The sequence below is a fragment of the Dipodomys spectabilis genome, unplaced genomic scaffold (assembly GCF_019054845.1).
Source record: "Dipodomys spectabilis isolate Male_0828 unplaced genomic scaffold, ASM1905484v1 ptg000147l, whole genome shotgun sequence".
NCBI lineage: Eukaryota > Metazoa > Chordata > Mammalia > Rodentia > Heteromyidae > Dipodomys > Dipodomys spectabilis.
The window spans coordinates 8,494,557-8,514,703 of NW_024870824.1; the positions used below are offsets into that span (position 1 = coordinate 8,494,557).

General features: G+C 48.8%; 1 protein-coding gene across 17 annotated transcripts in view; it reads left to right on the forward strand.

Moving 5' to 3' along the window:
* Positions 1 to 20,147, forward strand: part of LOC122118086 (protocadherin gamma-C5) — a 195,133-nt gene that overhangs the window by 169,769 nt on the left and 5,217 nt on the right. For 15 of the 17 annotated variants that reach the window (XM_042691952.1, XM_042691950.1, XM_042691949.1 and 12 more), the window contains exons 2-3: positions 6,143 to 6,201; positions 16,454 to 16,542. In XM_042691952.1, the coding sequence (XP_042547886.1) occupies positions 6,143 to 6,201; positions 16,454 to 16,542 (148 nt within the window). Of the gene's footprint in view, positions 1 to 14; positions 2,576 to 6,142; positions 6,202 to 16,453; positions 16,543 to 20,147 lie in introns of those variants that run through there. The other 2 variants (XM_042691957.1, XM_042691942.1) reach the window with 2 other exon arrangements.

The following is a 20,147-nucleotide window of genomic DNA, read 5'->3' on the forward strand; positions in this document are numbered from 1 at the left end:
ACAATTTTAGAGGCTAGAAGGAGACATAAGAGATTTCAGCTTCTGCATCCCAAGAGCTGGGTCTGCCTTGGAGACAGGACAGCACAGTTACCCTCCAGGAAGGGACTTCTGGGTCATGGGGCCCAAGACACCCCCACAGCTCGCTGGGAAATGGCAAGTGCTGTGCATGTTGTCCTTGTGCTGCTGGGGATGGGTGTCTGGGCAGCTTCGTTATTCAGTGGTGGAGGAGTCAGAGCCGGGAACGCTGGTGGGGAATGTTGCTCAAGATCTGGGCTTAAGGGTGACAGATCTGTTGAACCGCCGACTGCGGCTGGGCTCTGAGGAGAATGGGCGCTATTTTTCTCTGAGCTTGACAAATGGTGCTTTGGCAGTGAATCAAAAGATTGACCGAGAGAGCCTATGTGGAACCAGCACCAGCTGCCTGCTGCCAGTGCAGGTGGTGACTGAACACCCCCTGGAGCTCATCCGTGTAGAGGTAGAGATCCTGGATCTCAATGACAACTCCCCAAGCTTTGCCACTCCTGAGAGAGAGATGCGCATCTCAGAATCTGCTACACCTGGGGCACGATTTCCACTGGATAGTGCCCAGGACCCTGACGTGGGTACTAATACTGTGAGTTTTTATACTCTGAGCCTCAGCAGCCACTTCTCTCTGAATGTGAAGACCCTAAAAGATGGGAAGCTGTTCCCAGAGCTGGTGCTAGAGCAGCAGCTAGATCGGGAAGCCCAGGCAAGACATCAGCTGGTGCTCACTGCTGTGGATGGAGGTACCCCAGCCCGCTCAGGGACCAGCCTTATCTCAGTCACTGTGTTGGATGTCAATGATAACGCTCCAACCTTCCAGTCGTCAGTACTACGTGTAGGACTCCCAGAGAATGCACCTGTGGGCACATTGCTGCTCCGCCTCAATGCTACTGATCCAGATGAGGGCACCAATGGCCAACTAGTCTATTCTTTTGGAGACCATACATCTGAGGCAGTGCGGAGTCTCTTTGGCTTGGACTCTAGCAGTGGAGCAATCCGTGTGTTGGGTCCAATAGACTTTGAGGAGTCAAATTTCTATGAAATCCATGCAAGAGCCCGAGACCAAGGACAGCCAGCCATGGAGGGCCACTGTGTGATTCAAGTGGATGTAGGAGATGTCAATGACAATGCTCCTGAGGTGCTGCTGGCCTCTTTGGTCAATCCTGTCCCAGAGAGCACACCAATGGGAACAGTAGTGGGGTTGTTTAATGTGCGGGACCGAGACTCAGGTAGAAATGGTGAAGTAAGCCTGAGTATCTCTCCAGACCTGCCATTTCAGATCAAGCCTTCTGAGAACCACTACTCACTGCTTACCAGCCAGCCCTTGGACCGTGAGGCCATGTCCCATTATATCATTGAGCTGCTGGCCAGTGACGCTGGCTCACCTCCCCTGCACACCCATCTCACCATCAGACTCAACATTTCAGATGTAAATGACAACGCACCCCACTTCATCCAGCAGCTCTACACAGCTTACATCCCAGAAAACCGACCTCCTGGCTCCCTTCTCTGCACTGTGGCTGCCTCAGATCCAGATACTGGGGATAATGCCCGCCTCGCCTACTCCATTGTAGGGAGTCAGATTCAAGGAGCGCCAGCCTCCTCCTTTGTGTATGTCAACCCAGAGGATGGACGGGTCTTTGCCCAGCGTACCTTTGACTATGAATTACTGCAGATGCTGCAGATTGTGGTGGGAGTTCGAGACTCCGGCTCTCCCCCATTGCATGCTAACACATCTCTCCATGTGTTTGTTCTTGACCAGAATGATAACGCCCCGGCCGTGCTGCACCCCCGGCCTGGCAGGGAACTCTCAGCCCCCCAGCGTCTCCCTCGCTCTGCTCCTGCTGGCTCCTTGGTGACCAAGGTGACAGCCGTGGATGCTGACGCAGGCCACAATGCGTGGCTCTCTTATTCCCTGTTGCCACAGTCCACAGCCCCAGGACTATTCCTAGTGTCTGCACACACCGGTGAGGTGCGCACAGCCCGAGCCTTGCTGGAGGATGACTCTGACACCCAGCAGGTGGTGGTCCTAGTGAGGGACAATGGAGACCCTTCGCTCTCCTCTACAGCCACGGTGCTGCTGGTTCTGGAGGACGAGGATGCTGAGGAAATGCCCAAATCCAGTGACTTCCTCACACACCCTCCCGAGCGCTCAGACCTTACCCTTTACCTCATCGTGGCTCTAGCAGCCATCAGTCTCTTATCCTTAGTCACCTTCACCTTCCTGTCAGCTAAGTGCCTTCGGGGCCACGCGGATGGGGAGGGGGGCGGGGGCCAGTGCTGTGGGCGCCAGGACTCACCCTCTCGGGAATTCTATAAGCAGTCCAGCCCCAACCTGCAGGTGAGCTCAGATGGCACCCTCAAGTACATGGAGGTGACACTGCGGCCCACAGACTCGCAGAGCCACTGCTACAGGACGTGCTTTTCGCCGGCCTCCGACGGCAGTGACTTCACTTTCCTCAGGCCCCTCAGCGTTCAGCAGCCCTCGGCCCTGGCGCTGGAGCCTGACACCTTCCGATCCCGCTCTAATACACTGCGGGAGCGGAGCCAGGTGAGGGCTTGGACCGTGCATCCACTCCTCCTGGGCCGGCTCGGCTTCTGGAGGGTTCCATGGGAACCGACTGCGACTGCGCCGCCGGGAATCAGAGTGGTGGGGGGAGGTGAGACAAGCCACCGGGTTCCCAGTGCTGAGAAGCCTTGGTGGTGGTTGTGGGCGCGGGGGAGATGGGTCCGACCCCGCCCGCACCCTCAGAAAGGCTGGAACCGCCAAGCTCCTGGGGGATTTCTAGCGATTTTTTTTTTTTTTTTAACAGGGATTAGGGTCCCCACTGGAAGCTGTCAAAGATCCTCTTAAGTATCGCTCTCTAGGCTTCCCCAGCCAATCCCTGCCCCACCCAACCGCAGGGGTGGAGAGGAAGTGGTTGACCGGAAGGTGCACCTGTGGCCTCCCCGCAGACCACACCCACGGGCCCCACCCGCCGCACTTGCGGCCTCATCTGCGGGCAAGAGTGCGTGGGCTGCCAGCTGCACACGGGCCCACGCCCAGCATCCCTCTGCCGTCTTCAGACGTACTCACCTGGAGAGCGAGCGTCCCAGGTCTCTACTGCCCAGATCGAGGACTTAGAGCTTCTCCCCACCCTGCCTATACCCGGCACTGGGCCGGACCTGACAACTTTCCCCTAAGGCCTGAGCCTGCGGTGGCCCCTGGGGCTGGAGCTCACTGGGCATTTTAGACCTGGGCAAGCAGGATTTCCTGACTCTCAGGTCTTCGGATCCTGCTGGGCCTGAGGCTCTATGCAAATGGCAAGTCCCCTCCTTCCGGAAGCCTCAGACTGATGGGCAAGCCTAGCCAGTATAGGCCAAGGAGAGTCAGGGTCTGGGCTGGGTGGGTGAACAAGCTTCAATAGGATTGAGACCCCAGTAGCACCAGTAGCCCATTCCTTCCCAGACTCTGGACCTCTAGAAATAGGTTTTGGCTTTGTCATGAACACTATGTGCCCAGTGATGTAGTATCAAAGACTCTTGGTGAAACTTTCTTCCTCTTCTTCTGGCAAATGGAAAACCACCAGCCTTTGCTAGTGACCAAAGATACTCTCATATGTGGGGAAACTATAATAGTGCAAGTGTCCACAACCTTAGGAGGTTTTATTCTAAATTATATCAATCCCACCACCTGGTCCCTACTGTATGGGCTTTTTGTGTGTGTCTGCATACCAGCACTGAAACTTTGGCTCAGAGATGGTGCTGTCCCTTAGCTTTTTTGCTCAAGCCTGGGCGGGGAGGTTTCTATCACTGGATCCCCAGTTCCACTTCTGGCTTTTTGGTGGTGAATTTAACTTTTCTGCTTGGGCTGGTGCCAGGCCTAGGCTATATTTTGAGACAACGTCTTCAGGGTCTTCTGATAGCTAACTGGGTGAAGTTTATCACCAACCACCTCTTTGAAGGATCTGGATATTAGTTTGTTCTTCTTACCACATGCAGGATGGGTACTAGCAACCTTGTAACTTAGTTTCATAGGTCAAGCCACTTAGGATTAAGTTCAGAGTAAGTGACAGAGAATACAACTGACCCAGGTGTGTTGAACTCAAATGTGTGCTGTGAATGGCCTGGCATTTGTAATACTAGGAAAAGAGGCAAGAGATAATGGGCATCTGCAAGGATGGGAAAAGCTGACATCCTTTTCCCATAGGGAGCCTAAATGTGGAAGAAGGTCTTGAGAGCTCCTCATCAGCCCTCACTGAACAAACCTAGACCCATGGGTTTTGCCCACCTCCCTCTTCTGCCATTACGATCTTCACATGGATTCTGCTGTGTTTAAGAATACAGTGAGGGCTGGGAAGGTGGCTCAGTGGTAGGGCGCTTGCCTTGCATGCCTGAGGCCCTGGGTTCGATTCCTCAGCACCACATAAGCAAAAAGAAAAAAGCCAGAAGTGGCACTGTGGCTCAAGTGGTAGAGTGCTAGCCTTGAGCTGAAGAGCTGAGGGACAGCGCCCAGGCCCAGAGTTCAAGCCCCATGACCAGACCCCCCCCACCAAAAAAAAAAAGAATACAGTGACCAGCCCCCCTGGCTCATAGCAGTAATCCTTGCTAGTCAGGAGGCTGAAATCTGAGGATCATGGTTTGAAGTTAGGCTTGGCAGAAAAGTCCATGAACTCTTACCTTCAATTAACCAGCAAAAAGCTGGAAGTGGACCTATGGCTTAAATGGTAGAAAGCTAGCCTTGAGCAAAAAAGCTCAGAGACAGCACTTAGGCCCTGAGTTCAAGGCCCAGGATTGGTACATGTGTGTGCACACTACAGTGGTTACGGGCTACACATCCCTATGTCCTTCTCCATGGAATCAGGTATAGCTCTGGGTGCACCTGAAAAGTGAAGCTTCTGGCACTGTCACCTATGAGCCATTAGTGTGACTGGAAGTGTTAGGGCTTTCTTCTCCCCAGTGTGATCTGAGATGCTCATACTTCACTCCTGGGAATGAGTGTGAGAACTAATTACCAGAACACCCCAGAACCCATGAGGACTTGACTATAGGTGTACTTGTGCCAGTGTGTGATAGGATCACACACCTCCTAGAAAGACTCAGAGGGACTTGGAAATTAAGTGCCTGGCAGGGCCCTGGCACATTTGGCCAGGTGAGAGATGGCTACAGATCAGCCCCTTGGGGGCCCTGAAGACATAGTTGGCTCTGCTTTGAGGTTGTGGGATCTTGATCCTTCTGGGCTCCCTCCCAGCCATTTTCTCTGTCCCAGACAGAGCAGCCTTGTTCTCCTCAGTCACAAGCCATTGTGTGGCATGGAGTTCTAAGGGTGAGAGGTGTCCTGGGGCTTGGATGCCCTGCAAAGGCCCAGTCTGGCATGACTCCTAAATTAATAATGTATTTAGCTGTGGGAAAAGATCCTTGAGAGCCAAGGCCTGGAGGGGGTGGCCTTCTGAATGTGTCATTGCACAACTTGGCAGGAAAAGGGTTACCCAGAGTAGCAGCCATTTTGCTGGAGAGGAGGCTTTGTTTCCAGCTGAGGAGCTGAATAACTTTATTCCAGGACTGGTGGAATTCTGTGGAAAAGCCTTCTCTGTCACTTCTGAGGGCCTTCTCTGCCTCCTTCCTACCCCTGCCCCCAACCCCACCACCAGTGCAGTTCTAAGAAGACACTGCTCAGTTCTTGCATTTTGGCTCAGAAGTTTGGAGTCGTTTTTTCTTCTGTTCATCTTTTAATCAGTGTGTATTAATTGTACAAAATAATGGGTGTCATTAGGACATTTTCATACATGTATATAATGCACTTTGATCATATTTACCTCCCATTATCCTCAAAAGGGACCATTTTTTTGGCAAAGAAATGTGGGCTTGTTCATTATGATCAGATGAACTGTTTTGGTTTTTGTTGTTGTTGTTGTGTGTTTGATTGTTTTTGTCTCTGGTACCTCAGACCTCAAAGACCTGTGGCGATGTTCCTGCCTCCTCCTACCCCCATCTTTGGAGATGTGTCTACCCTTCTCCATTTTGCCACATTTCCTAATTTTGCCCACTCCTCTCCTTCTCCTAGCCCATCCCCAGGGGCTCTGATGACAATCTGACTGCACGTGGGTACTCAACCCCTTTCCCTCTGTTTTCTTCACAGCAAGCCCCGCCCAACACGGATTGGCGTTTCTCCCAGGCCCAGAGACCCGGCACCAGCGGGTAGGTGACTGATTCTCCAGCCCACCCTCTTCTTTGCGGCATTTTCTCGGTGACGTGGGAGGAAGAAAAGGGGGGAGGGCTGGGCATGTGCTACAAATGCCTTCTTTTTCTTGGGTTCAGATTTCAGGAAGATTTTAGTGTATTGGAGGCTGGGTTACAGACCCCAGCGGGAATAGACATCTTCCCTGATTAATTAGGAAGCTGAATTCACATACTCCCCCCCCCCCACTCCCTTCCCCCCGCCACTGGGACATTTTCCAATCTCCTGAGTGCTCCAAGGATTTTCTCTGGAGAGGGGGGAGGCTTTCTTTATCTATCAACTGCCTAAATCCTCTCCTCCTTGTCGAGCCAGGCTCCCTCTGACCTGGGGCTCAGGCAGAGAAGGGGGAGGCAGGAGCAGCAGGAGGAGGAGCAGAAGGAGGTTGTCAGTCATCAGAGCCGCCCCCAGAGCCTTTGAGGCGAAGGGAGGTGAGGGCTGCGGTGAAAGCTATGTCTGCGCACCTGGAGACAAAGCTGCCCCGGGGAGATCTGGGGCAAATCTTCCTGTCCTGCTTCTCCTCCAGTTGCCTTCGGCCCTCACTTGGCCTGCCCCATCAGCCTGCAGGACTTTGATCCCTTCCTCCTCCTTTTTTTTTTCAGCCTGTGTCCCTGCCACCATCTCCCATGTCTCTATCTCAGTCTGTAGTTTCTGCTTCTCCCTTTTTCGTCTCTCTCTCAGGTTCTGTCTTCCCTACCATTTGTGTCTTCTTACACACCCCGTGCCCTGAGCATGAGTGCTCAATAAATGTGGAAGGAGTGAGTAAATGTCACTCTCCCTTGGTCTCAGTTTCCGTTTTCTCCTTTTCTCTCTGTCTCTGCATCCCTTTCAGTATCTTTGACCTTTTATCTTTGCCCCTCTCTATCTCCCATAATTTCTCAGTTTCTATGTTCTTCTGTCTCCAGCCTCCTCCTCCCTCTGCCTCGGTTTTGGCTTTCTTCTCCTATGCTCTATCTTCTCTCTGTCTTTAACTTTATCTTTCTATACATCTGTCTTTGTGCTTCTCTCTCTCTCTCTCTCTCTCTCTCTCTCTCTCTCTCTCTCTCTCTCTCTCTCTAGCTTGTCCCCTTTTCTGAGCTGCTGTCTCTATCTCTCATTTCTTTGTACTCTGGGCAAGCCAGCACACACAGTCCCCGACTCCTGCCCCTCACACACAAAGCCTTTGATCACTGCTCCCCACCACTTCCCCTCCCACTCCGACTGCCCCAGCTGCTCATTTCAATCTCCTATGAATTCCTGCTAAGACAGGAACCCCCTGCGGGTGGGGGGACCTCAGCAGAAAGGGTCTAAGCAGAGCAGGATGGGCTCCAGGCCAGGCCTCCCTGATAGATGCCAGGAGCTTCAGTCCAAGGAACCCAGGGAGAGAAGCTGGGCTTGGGTGCTGCCAATGTTTGCCCAGATCCTGAGATTGGGCTTTTTTCCCCTGTTTCCTTACCAACCAGGTTCTCTTTGGGTTGGACTTTGAAGGGTCTTGGTGTATAGAGCAGATCTAGCTCTTGGGCATGCACAGTCCTGTCACTGGCATCAGGAATGCAAAGAACTTTCTAGAAGGCCTCTCAGATGCTGCAAACCAGAGGCTTGGACTGCTATTGTCCCACTTTGACCCCAGCTGTTTCTCTTCTCTCTAGGGCCTCCTTGCCAGCCTCCTTATAGGCTATCCATTAACTCATCCATGTATTCTTTCATGGAATGGTGAAACTATTCAAGTCTTCTTGTAAACCCTGGACTATAAGAGTAGACAAGCAAGGGGCTGGCAAGTTGGCTCAGTGTTTGAGTGCTTGCCTCGTATGCATGAGTCTCTGGGTTTGATTCCTCAGCACCATATATGCAGAAAAAAGCCAGAAATGGTGCTGTGGCTCAAGTGGTAGGCCGCTAGCCTTGAGCTGAAGAGCTGAGGGACAGCGCCCAGGCCCAGAGTTCAGGCCCCACGACCGGACCCCCCTCCCAAAAAAAAGAGTAGACAAGTAAATCCAATTCCCAGATTCATAGCAAAGGAGAAAAAAACTGGCAACAAATCACAATAAAGAAAAAAAGTCTAGTTACAAACCACAGGATGTTCTAAGAAGAGGATGAGGGCTGGGAATGTGGCTTAGTGGTAAAGTGTTTGCCTAGCATGCATGAAGCCCTGGGTTCGATTCCTTAGTACCACATAAACAGAAAAAGTTGGAAGTGGCACTGTGGCTCAAGTGGTACAGTGCTAGCCTTGAACAAAAGAAGCTCAGGAACAGTGCCCAGGCCCTGAGTTCAAGCCCCAGGACTAGCCAAAAAAAAAAAATCAATTTAATGGGGAGGAAGATCAGTCAGGTTTCTCAGAAAAGGCGATATTTGAGCTGTCAGCTCTGATAAGTACCTCAGCCAAGCCCAGCCCAGCTGTACACCCACTCTGAAGCAGAAGTCACTTGTGCCTGGAAGCCTCACCAATTGCCTTTCATGGCACCCCCTCCAGACCTGGAAGGAGAGATGCACCGTTACTGCAAGTTCCTTCCAATCACTGAGAGGAGAGATGGAGAAAGCTCAGGAGAGCTCTTAGTTAAGTCACTGAGGATAAAACAGATATTTCTGATTCAACTGGTAGAGTCTAACCCAGCAACTTCTGCTTCGCTCCATCATTCACTCAACTCTTAGTAAGCATCTTCTGGAGACCAGACAGTGTGCCAGGTGTGAGAGAGATAAATCAGGCATGGTCCCTGCACTCCAGGTTTGCAGTGTGTTGAGAGAGACAATACTGATTAAACAACCACAAAAACAAGTACAAGATTCCAACTGTCTAAGCGCTGTGCATGGCAATACCAGATGCTGAGAACATGGGTTCGGAATTTGACCTAATCAGGGAGCAGGAGGCCATGCAGAAGGAAATGTGACTGTGTTGAGATCTGAAGGATGAATACAAACTAGTTGAAGACAAGTGGGAAGAGGACTCTGGCTGTAGGGATGAAAGTATACAAAGGCCTTATGGTGAGGCTTCTCAGAATCAAGGAATGACAGGGAGTTGTGACCATCTTAATAAGCGGATTGAGCCAGGTGCTGGTGGTTCACACTTGTAATCCTAGCTACACCGGAGGCTGGGATCTAAGGATCCTGTTTTAAAGCCAACCAGGGCAGGAAAGTGTGTGAGTCTTTTTTCCAATTAACCACAGAAAACCAGAAGTGGAGCTGTGGCTCGTAGTGGTAGAGTACTACTAGCCTTGAGCAAAAGGAGCTCAGGGACAGCTTCCAGGCTCTGAATTCAAGCCTCATGACCAACCCCCTTCCCCCGCCCCCCTCCCCCCAAAAAAATGCAGATTGGAGTTAGAGGATGAAGTGAGGATATTTCTCTTATTCAATCTAACCTGGCTTTAGTCATCCTTGCTTTCCTACCCTAGTCCCTTTCCATTATTATGCACATATCCTGACAGCTTATCTGATCAGTCAAGCCTATGTTGAATTCATCGGAAAACCTGGCCCAGGCTAGAGCCAGTACTAGGTCTCACTGCCTAGACAGAAGGAAGAAAAGCTATTACAATATTCAGAAGCCCTTACCTGCCACAAGCTTCTTGTACATTCTTAGATCACCCTTTTACCTTCTGATCTCAGCAGCTGTTGTCCCAAGCCCTGAGCCAGCAAAGCCGGGTAACAGAGGCCCGCCCTGCCCTGCAGCTGTTCCCAGCTTCTGCAGAGCTTAGTGTTTGGCTTCTGACACCACCCTACTCTCCTAACATTCTCCACCCTGTGGCCTAACTGTGAATCCTCTTCTATCTGAGACACACTCTTCCTGTTCTATCTCCAATTAGGCAATCATTCAACAAACAAGTAACAGCATTTGTTGTGCTTATAAAATAATACATATTTATTATAGCAACATAAATAAGAAATAATCAAGAGAAACTACTCATGTTTTTATATCCTAAGAAGAACACTATTATTATTATGAGGCTTTAATGTGGACCTGCTGTTGGCTGCCTTGTTCACAGCTGGCACGCTACCAGTTGAGCCATGATTCCAGCCCAGCCTTTTGCTGGGTAATTTGGAGATGGAGTCTCATGGACTTTTCTGCAGACATCTTTCAGATCTTGGCCCTGAGTAGCTAGGATTGCAGGCATGTACCACTCATGCCTGGCAATTTATTTTTTTTAATGTGGAAAAAATTTAACAGATACAAAAGTAGTGAGGTAGTGTGATGAACTTCTGTGGTCCTACTATTTGGCTCTAACTCATATCCTATCTTGTGTTATGTATCTCGCATCCTCCTGACACCTTTGCATTATTTTGAAGCAGATCTCAGATATAACAATTTCATCTGAGTCTTCTCTAAACATAATTTCATCTGAGTCTTCATTATCTTCAACAATGTGGTCAAACAGCATGCACAAGATTTGTGTTTTTGTTTTTAAAATCTGATCCACCTAACTGAATTGTTACAAACTGGTCTACACGTACCATTTAGAAAAACTTTGATTATAAAACAGAAACAAAAATATCCAGGCAGGGGTGGCTCATACCCATAATCCTAACTACTCTGGAGGCTGAGATCTAAGGATCTCAAAACCAGCTCAGGCAGGAAAGTCTATAAGACTGCTATCTCCAATTAACTACCAAAAAACCAGAAGTGAAAAACTATGGCCCAAGTGGTAGAATACTAACCTTGAGCAAAAAAGCTCAGGGTCAGTACCCAAGCCCTGCATTCAAGCCCCAGGACTGGCACAAAAGGAAGAAGAAAGAAAAGGGGGCAGGGAGGGAGGGGGGGGAAGGAAGGAAGGAAGAGAATAGAAAAGAGAAGAGAAAGAGAAAGAAGAAAACAAAAAAAGTTTCATTCTCAGTCAAATTTCTTACAAAGTTTGTCTGTTTTTTTTTTTTTTGTTGTTGTTGTTGTTTGCTAGGCCTGGGGCTTGAACTCAAGGCCCTGAACACTGTCCCTGAACTTCTTTTGCTCAAGGCAAGCACTCTATCACTTGAGCCACAGCGCCACTTCTGGCTTTTTCTGTGTATATCATACTGAGGAATCGAACCCAGGACTTCATGCATCCTAGGCAAGCACTCTACCACTAAGCCATATTCCCAGCTCCTGTTTTTGGTTTTTGAGATAGGTTTTTTGAGATAGGAATCGAACCCAGGGCCTCAGGCATGCAAGGCAAGCGCTCTACCACTGAGCCAACTTCCCAGCCTCTCTTTCTCTCTTAAAGCTAGAGATTTGACCTGGGCACTGGTGGCTCACACCTGTAATCCTAGCTACTTGGGAGGCTGAGATCTGAGGAGATCGTAGTCCAAAGCCAGCCTGGGCAGGAAAGTCTGGGAGACTCTTATCTCCAATAAACCACTAGAAAACCAGAAGTGGTACTGTGGCTTAAGTGGTAGAGCGCTGGCCTTGAGCTGAAGAGCGCACCCAAGTCCAGAGTTCAAGCCCATGACCGACCAAAAAAAAAACCTAGAGCTTTACCACCATAGTCTCATGGACTCTCTTACCCTGGCTGGCTTTGAACCACAATCCTCAGATCTCAGTCTCTTGAGTAGCAAGGATTACAGATAGAAGCCACCAGCACTTGGCTGATATTGATATTTTAACAGTTATATCCAGGCTGTTATCAGGCTGAAAGTCAACTTGACTTTCCCAGACTGCTCACTTTTTTTGAGCATGTTGCAAGAAGCATTTTTTTTAGAGGTACTACCTCCTTCACTTATATACCATAGTGCATCAGGACATAAATGCTTTATACTGTGTCATCTCTGAAATTCTAGGGTCTGTCACCAGTACATAGTAGGTGCTTAGAAAAATGGCCTACTGGATGTAGTCCCTGGCCTCCACATTCACTTTCACCCTTCCTCTAGATCCTGGAAGAGACCCCACATCTGCTTCTGGGGTTCTGAGGCCTCCCCATTGAAGCTTAGTTGGCTATGGGTAAGCTTGCAGGCTCAGGGGTCATATTAGGACATTTAGGTTGCAGCTCTGTCACTTACCAGCTGTGTGACTTTGAGAAGGCCTCTGAGCCCTGATTTTATCTGTCAGAAAACAGAGATAATCATAACCTTTATCTGTAGGGTGGTATTTTCATCTGAGGATAAAACAGATGATAAATACATAACCCAGTTGGCCCAGTGCTCAGCCTAGGGAGCTCTCAGTGAATGGTTACAAAGAAGTCCCTCCCCCTCTGATTATTTTCTTGCCCAGCTTCAGAGAGCTGGCAGCCTGCCCACCTGCTTTTCCCCTAGCCTTCAAGAACCTCCTGAAGAATCCTCCTGACAGCTGGTTTCCAGCTGCCCTTCTACTCACGTCCTCTCTCCTTACCACTGACCACCCCACTCACTATGGAGTCTCCCTCTTATCCCAAAGCTCTCCTCCCTCCTGCCCCTCTTGCTTCCTCTCCCCGCTTTATCCCCATCACCTGGGCCAGAGCTCAGTCAGGCTGGAAATGAGGACTTCCTAATTTTCATAGAGACAGAGGTGGACTGACTAAAGATCTAATTTTAGGCTCCTGTCTTCCCAGGGGAGCCTGACTCTCATCTCAGCTCCTTTGCAGGAGAATAAGTGAGTTTTTGTTTTTTGTTTTTGTTTTTGCCAGTCCTTGGGCTTGAACTCAGGCACTGTCCCTGAGCTCCTTTTGCTCAAGGTTAGCACTCTATCCCTTGAGCCACAGTGCCACTTCCGGCTTTTTCCTGTGATCAATTGAATATAAGCGTCTCACAGACTTTCTGCTCACGCTAGCTTTAAACTGCAATCCTCAGATCTCAGTCTCCTGAGTAGCGAGGTTTATAGGCATGAGCCACTGGCACCCAGTGAATGAGTGAATTTTAAACGATTAAATAGAATGCCTTCAGAACTCGTAAGCCAAAGTGTATCGGGTCCACTCCACTGTCCCAGCCTTATACCACCTCCCCTCAAGGGCTGAGGACCAGTTGCTGCCCAGCCTGGAAAGCACTTTCCAGTACCACACCTCTCCTGGGTGACTTGTTTTATTTTAAAATGTCTGAAACCTGTCAGAAACTTGAAGGAATAGTATGATGAACATCTAAGCACTTTTTTTAACCTAGATTCATCAGTGGTTCATATACTACATTGTTGTTTTATCTTTCTGTGTAGACATGCACATGTACACAAACAATACACATATTTCGTGTGTGTGTGTGTGTCTGTGTGTGTGTGAGAGAGAAAGAGAGAGAGAGAGTTTGGGATTTGAACTCAGGGCCTGTGTGCTGTCCCTGAACTTTTTTTGCTCAAGGATACCACTATACCACTTGAGCCAGAGCTCCACTTCGGGTTTTTTTGTGGGCATAGTTTATGGAGATAAGAGTCTCACTTTCCTGCCCTGGCTGGCTTTGAACTGATCCTCCGAGCTCAGCCTCCTGAATAGCTAGGATTACAGGCCTGGCTTGTAATTTATTTCTGAAGCATTAGAAAGTAGATTTCAGACATAACATTTGACACTTCAGACTTCTATAAAACCTCAATGATCATATTTGAAGAATTTAGCATTAATAATACACAATCCATCAGCAGAATTTCCCAATGTTCCCAATATGTCTTTTCTTTTTTTGTGTGTCATTCCTGGGACTTGAACTCAGGGCCTGACCACTGTCCCTGAGTGTTTTTGTTCAAGACAAAAAAAAAAAGTATCCTCAGATCTCTCCTGTCTCTTCCTAAGTGCTTAGCTTACCTTCAAACATTGGGGCTTAGTGAATTCTCCCTCCTTAGCCTACTAAGTGCTAGACCTATAGGCGTGAACCACTGTGTCCAGCTTTACAGACATACTCTTATTTTACATTTTATGGTGCCAGGGATTAAGCTCAGGTCCTTCCTTGCACTCAGTAGGCCAAGCATTTCAGTATGAAGTAACAACCTTAGCCCTTGTTTTTTGTTTTCTGTTTTCCAGATAGTCATTTTGTAGCATAGGCCGGCCTTAAACTAGAGATTTTGCCTCTGCCTCCTAAGCACTGGGATGACAGGCCTGTGTCACCATGCCTTGTGAACATATTTTTAAACATTTGTGACTAATAAGTTATCTATGGAGGATGCTTTGAAGTCTCTAGTTCATTATAGTATTTTGGAATTCATCAATGAGCAGTACCTAAGTCTATTTTTGCATGAGTAGTTATCAAGTAATGATTTGCAGTCACTGCTTCTACGTTGACTTAGCTGTCATTCTCCTGTAAGTCACCTGGGTGATTTGTCCAAATTCAAATTGACTGTCTTTTCCTTGGAGCAGCCTAGACTGACTGAGTTCTCTCACCCTGACCCTCCTTATTCACTCTAATGGTCCCTGCTCTTTGCCTCCATTACCTTTTTCACAATTGCAATTAAATTATTGTGTCATTATTTAACATTATCTTGTCAGTGTGCACTATGAGCACCATAGAGATGGACTATTGTTGTCATGCCCACAGCTACAAGTCCAGCTTATGGCCCAGTATCTGGTGCATAGTGATTGCTCAATAAGTATTCGTTGAATTAAATGGGCATAAAATCCCTACTCTTCCCACTCTTGGGAGGGAAGGAAAATATTTCTGCTTCAACTCCATCCCTAATTTTGTATTTGTTGTGATGGTGTAGGAGTGACACAGTAACTGTGTATTCTTTTTTGAGCCTTAAACTGAACCTACTACTTGGGGACAGAGAGTCCCAGATTAGAGGAATCCATAAGTAATGACTGACCTGGCAAAAATTGTAAAGTTGTTGGTATGTTTATATACCACAATAACAACAACAGGGGCTGGGAAGGTGGCTCAGTGGTAGAGCGCTTGCCTTGCATGCCGGAGGCCCTGGGTTCGATTCCTCAGCACCACATAAGCAAAAAGAAAAAAAGCCGGAAGTGGCGCTGTGGCTCAAGTGGTAGGTAGAGCACTAGCCTTGAGCTGAAGAGCTGAGGGACAGCGCCCAGGCCCAGAGTTCAGGCCCCATGACCGGACCCCAAAAAAACAAAAAAACAACAACAATAACAACAACAACACACATACACACAATTGCATCCCTTCAAAGCCTTTCCTGCAGCCTCCTTTCTTCTAATCTAGTCAGGCAAGAACTGTTTATTAAGGAACTTCTCTGTGCCAGATGGTACCAATAGTTAGCAACAAGTTAGATTGGATATGTCTGTCAGGGATGTTTCCTTTTTCCCCTCTGCAAATGAAAATAATTCAATCTTTGAGTCCCTTTTCCCAACCCCCCTCACAAACAGCATGGGAATTAGCACCATGGGAAAAAATCTAAATGGAATAGAAATTCCTTGGGGCTCCTTTTTTTTTTTTTGCCAGTTGTGGGCCTGACCTCTGGGCCTGGGCACTGTCCCTCAGCAATTCAGCTCAAGGCTAGTGCTCTACCACTTGAGCCACTGCGCCACTTTCGGATTTTTCTGCTTATGTGGTGCTGAGGAATCGAACCCAGGGCCTCATGCATGCAAGGCAAGCACTCTACCACTGAGCCACCTTCCCAGCCCTTTTATAGTGTAATAGTTTAAAAAATTATGGTTCACATCATGTTGGTTTCCATGCATAAAGCCTCTAAGCATCCCAATGAGGTCCAGGTGCCAGGCTTCCCACTGGGTACTTTAGTAGAGGCTGATACAAGGCCTGCCTCCCCGAAGTCAGGTTTTGATAGAGGAGTCACAGTCACAGGTGACCATGTTACCCATGGGCAGGCACCTGACTCTGCCTGGGTAAGTCTAAGGATCGCCTTAGATAAACTTCACTCTTGCTGCCAAGGTAAAGGCCAAGGACTGACATTCCAGAGAACCACATCCACCCACCCAGGACGCTCAGCAGGAGGGAGCCTGAGGGACAGGGAGGAGCCTGGGGGAAGGGCTGATGAGTGGAGCTGCAGAGGGCAGTATGATAAAATAGGAAGGGCATCTGAGGTGCCCATGGATTTTATTCTGAGGGTTTAGGAATTCCTTTCTCACTACCCCAGGGTCTCTTAGGGTCTCCTGCCTCTCCTCTTTGGTTCTCTCTGGTTCCAACCCTTTCTCTAACTCTTAAATATTCTCTCCCATTTCCTTCTTTTCCTGTCCTCTGGAGAGTCTCTGGACAGTAAGCCACACCCTCTTATGGGATACAGTTCATTAGATGCCCTTAAGACACTACTGGTTTGCAGATCTGACTTCTGACAGATTCTGTAAGCTCCTCTGACTCCACTCGAAGGTTGTGGGTGTGGGGTGGGAATAGGACAGTAGACTGGGGAACCCTAGGAGGGGGCTGTAGGGGTAGGGAGCAGCAGGGCTGGCCTGGGACACTGCTCACCATCTGTTTTCTCTCCAGTTCCCAAAATGGTGATGAAACTGGCACCTGGCCCAACAACCAATTTGACACAGAGATGCTGCAAGCAATGATCCTGGCCTCTGCCAGTGGTAAGTGTGGTGGGATGGGGGTGTGATGTGGGTGGGATGTGTGGAGGGCTAGGAGTACCTTCCACAGCCACTGTGGCTCAATGCTGTTTTTTGTTTGTTGGTTGGTGGGTTATTTTGCCAGTCCTGGGGCTTGAACTCAGGGCCTGGGAACTGTCCCTGAGCTGCTTTTTGCTCAAAGCTGGCACTCTACCACTTGAGCCACAGCGCCACTTCTGGTCTTTTCTGCTTATGTGGTACTGAGGAATCAAACCCAGGGCTTCATGACTGCTCAACAAGTACTCTACCACGAAGCCACATTCCCAGCCCTCAATGCTGGTTTTCTACCTGGTTAACAATGGTTTCTGTAGGTCTTGCAGCTTGTCAGAGAGGCTCCATGATTTCAGGTCATAGATTCAAGCTAAGGGACAGCAGAGAGATTAGGGGCTCTGGGATGCTCAGAGTGGCAATTTATCAAAAAGTGGGGGTAGTAGTTACCAGTCTAACTTTAGAAGGAGACAGCAAGGTCAGGTCCTAGGTATAGTTTTTACCATCCTGTGACTTTAATCAGTTTGCTCAATTTCCCCAGGCAAGAAAATGGGGATTGATGAGAATGTTGAAAGAGATGACATTGATCACCATGCATTGTATTCATCAACTGCTTTGTAGAATGAATGGCAACTCCTTTGTACAACTACGTAATGATAATAAAGAAATTTATATTAAAGCTTTTTTTAAAAAAAGAAATTGGAGATAGGCTGAGTGTAGTGGTGCACATCTGTAAATTCCAGCATTCAGGAAGTGGATTGTGAATTAAAAGACCAGCCTGGAAGCCGGGCACTGGTGGCTCACGCCTGTAATCCTAGCTACTCAGGAGGCTGAGATCTGAGGATCACGGTTCAAAGCCAGCCCGGGCAGGAGAGACCGTGAGACTCCTATCTCCAATAAACCACCAGAAAACCGGAAGTGGCGCTGTAGCTCAAGTGGTAGAGCGCTCGCCTTGAGCTGAAGAGCTGAGGGACAGCGCCCAGGCCCAGAGTTCAAGCCCCACGACCGACAAAAAAAAAAAAAAAAAGACCAGCCTGGGCTACATAGGACTTGGTTTTTCCACAGGTGAACAAATTGCCCATGTGTACTATAGACCTAGCTAGTGGTGGCTGTCCATAAAGAATCACAAGGGTCATGAGCAGAGGAAAAAGAATCATATCATTAGTGTCTAAGAGCACAGGTTTTGAAGCTGGCCAACCTGGGATTTAGATCTTGGTATTAACACTTGGCTGTGAGGCCTTAGGTAAGGAAGGTATGAAGCCCCTCTGGGCCTCATCTGCATTTACTATATGAATAGATCTTGGAAAGTGGCGCTGTGGCTCAAGTGGTAGAGTGCTCGCCTTGAGCTAAAGAGCGCAGGGACAGTGCCCAAGCCCAGAGTTCAACCCCACGACTGACCAAAAAAAAAGATAGATCTCATGGTAATGTTGTGAGGGCATCATATCCAGCCGTCAGCAAGGTGACAGAGAATAAATGCACAATACATGGTGGTTATAACAGACTACTCATTATGTTCATTGACCTACAGAGCTAAAGGTCAGATTTAGAATAATGCCTATTAATAAGGACTAGTGGAACAGCAAATGGGAGCTTTACAGGGAGGCTGGTGAAGGTTAAGGCACTGAGAGCCATGTGCTGCAGCCAACCTGGAGGATGAGTGGGTAGAGAACCCAGAGAAATAGCACTGTAACCATGCAGGGCACATGCTAAACGGACTTTCACATCTCTACAGTTTCATTTCCACAGTTTGCAAGCTAGGTCTGATTATTTACACTTGAAAGAGGGGGAACATGAGATGTCACTTTCCTCAAGGCCCAAAGTTCTGAACTGTCCAGCTGCCACTCTAACCCGGCTCTATGCCCAAGTTCACACCCTTTCTACTACAAGCAATCTCTGCCTTTAGATCCAGCCTCAATTTCCCCCCCTCTCAGCTTACTTGATCTAGAGGCTGACCTAATGATTTACATTCTTCTTCCAGATTAGGGTTGCCAGATAAAATATAGGATGCCCAGTGAATTTCAGATAAATAAGTGCTATATTATCATTAGTACATTTCAAAATGTCAAATGAGACAGACTACTCAAAAATTACTCGTCGTTAACCTGAATGCAAGTATAATTAAATGCCCTAAGTTTCTATATGCCATTTTTCTGGCAACTCTGCCCTAGATGTCTGTGAGGGTAAATGGGGTCAGGGCTATGGATGACCAGAGAACAGGGACAGAGACCACAGAAGGTACAGGTGGCAGGGGCTGTTAGCCTCTGGGGCAGAGCTCTCCCAGATCTGGTGGGGCCTGTGACCCTTTGAGAGGCCAGATACTCAGTAAGTATGAAAGAGACAGGAGGCTGGGTCTGGGGAGATGCCAACTCTGGCTCTTGAGGGAAGTAAACAGGACTATTTAGCTTTTGTGGCCTTGAGGCCTTTTTCTGTCTCTAAGGCCAGAAAACAGGCCTTTTAGCCTAAATCCAGATGTTAAAAACTTAAATGGAAGCTATATTTATGGCTCAAAACCTTCCGGGAAGGTCTCACTAGAGCTGAGCCAAGGCAGCACGCTCCCCTGTCAGACTCCACCCTCCCTGCAGCCTACCCTGGGCCTGACCCAAGGCAGAGCCTGGGCCCTGGGGAATGGGCTTGGGGTGGATGTGGTAGGGTCAGGGCCTGCCCTCACTTTCACACCTACTTCCTAGGCTCCTGGAGTGGAGCCCAACCAGGCCTGGCTGGCTGCAGAGGGGAGAGGGAGACTTCCTTAGGAGACTTTAAAAAATACTCAGGGGAGCTGTGCTCCCAAGGAGGCTGCAGTTTGCAGCTTCTCCAGCTCTGAGCCAGCTTGATGAGGCCTTCCTGGCTTTGCCTCAGCCTGGACTGGGAAGGTTGGGAGGCCAGGGGACAGGTGGTAACCTGGCCAGGGGACAGGTGGTAACCTGGAGCTGGATAGGAAGCCAGCATCTCCACACCTTTTCCAGCCAGAAGCTATGCCTAGAATAAGGTCTTGGAAGAAAGGAGGACATACGAGAAGGAGCTACTGAAGAACCCATTTCCAGAGGGCCAAAGGTGGCAGAACAATGTCTTTCCTCCTGATGGGGAAGCTGAGAAGCGTTGCTTGAGTGATCCAGGGTCTGGACCTAGAGCACACAGTTCCTAATGGCATGGTTAATCAGACACAGTGTCAGTCTGTTATACTCTGGATTCCCCACTTTTCTCTGCCTCTTGATCCATCCCAATTTCATGGAATCCCATATGATGGGGTTGCTTTGTCCTTTTTGCCTATTATGGATGCTTCTCAGAGATCTTGGGTGCATGTAGGATGTGAATGGACCACTGGGTCCACACTTCCTTTCTCTGTCTCCCTTCTCTGTTTCTACACCTTTCTAGCTCTGTCTCTTGTCTCTGTCTTTCTCTGTTTCTATCTCTCTCTGTCCTTCCTCCAGTTTCTTAGTCTCACACTTTCTGGCGCCTCTTTGGCCTCTCCTGAAGCCCCTAAATCACTCTGAAATCCTTGCTCTTTGAAGCCTGATCTCAGCCCTTCCCCCTTCCATTCTCAGGCGGCAGCGGAAGCTGCCAGTGGCTGGCGGCTAGAGGGG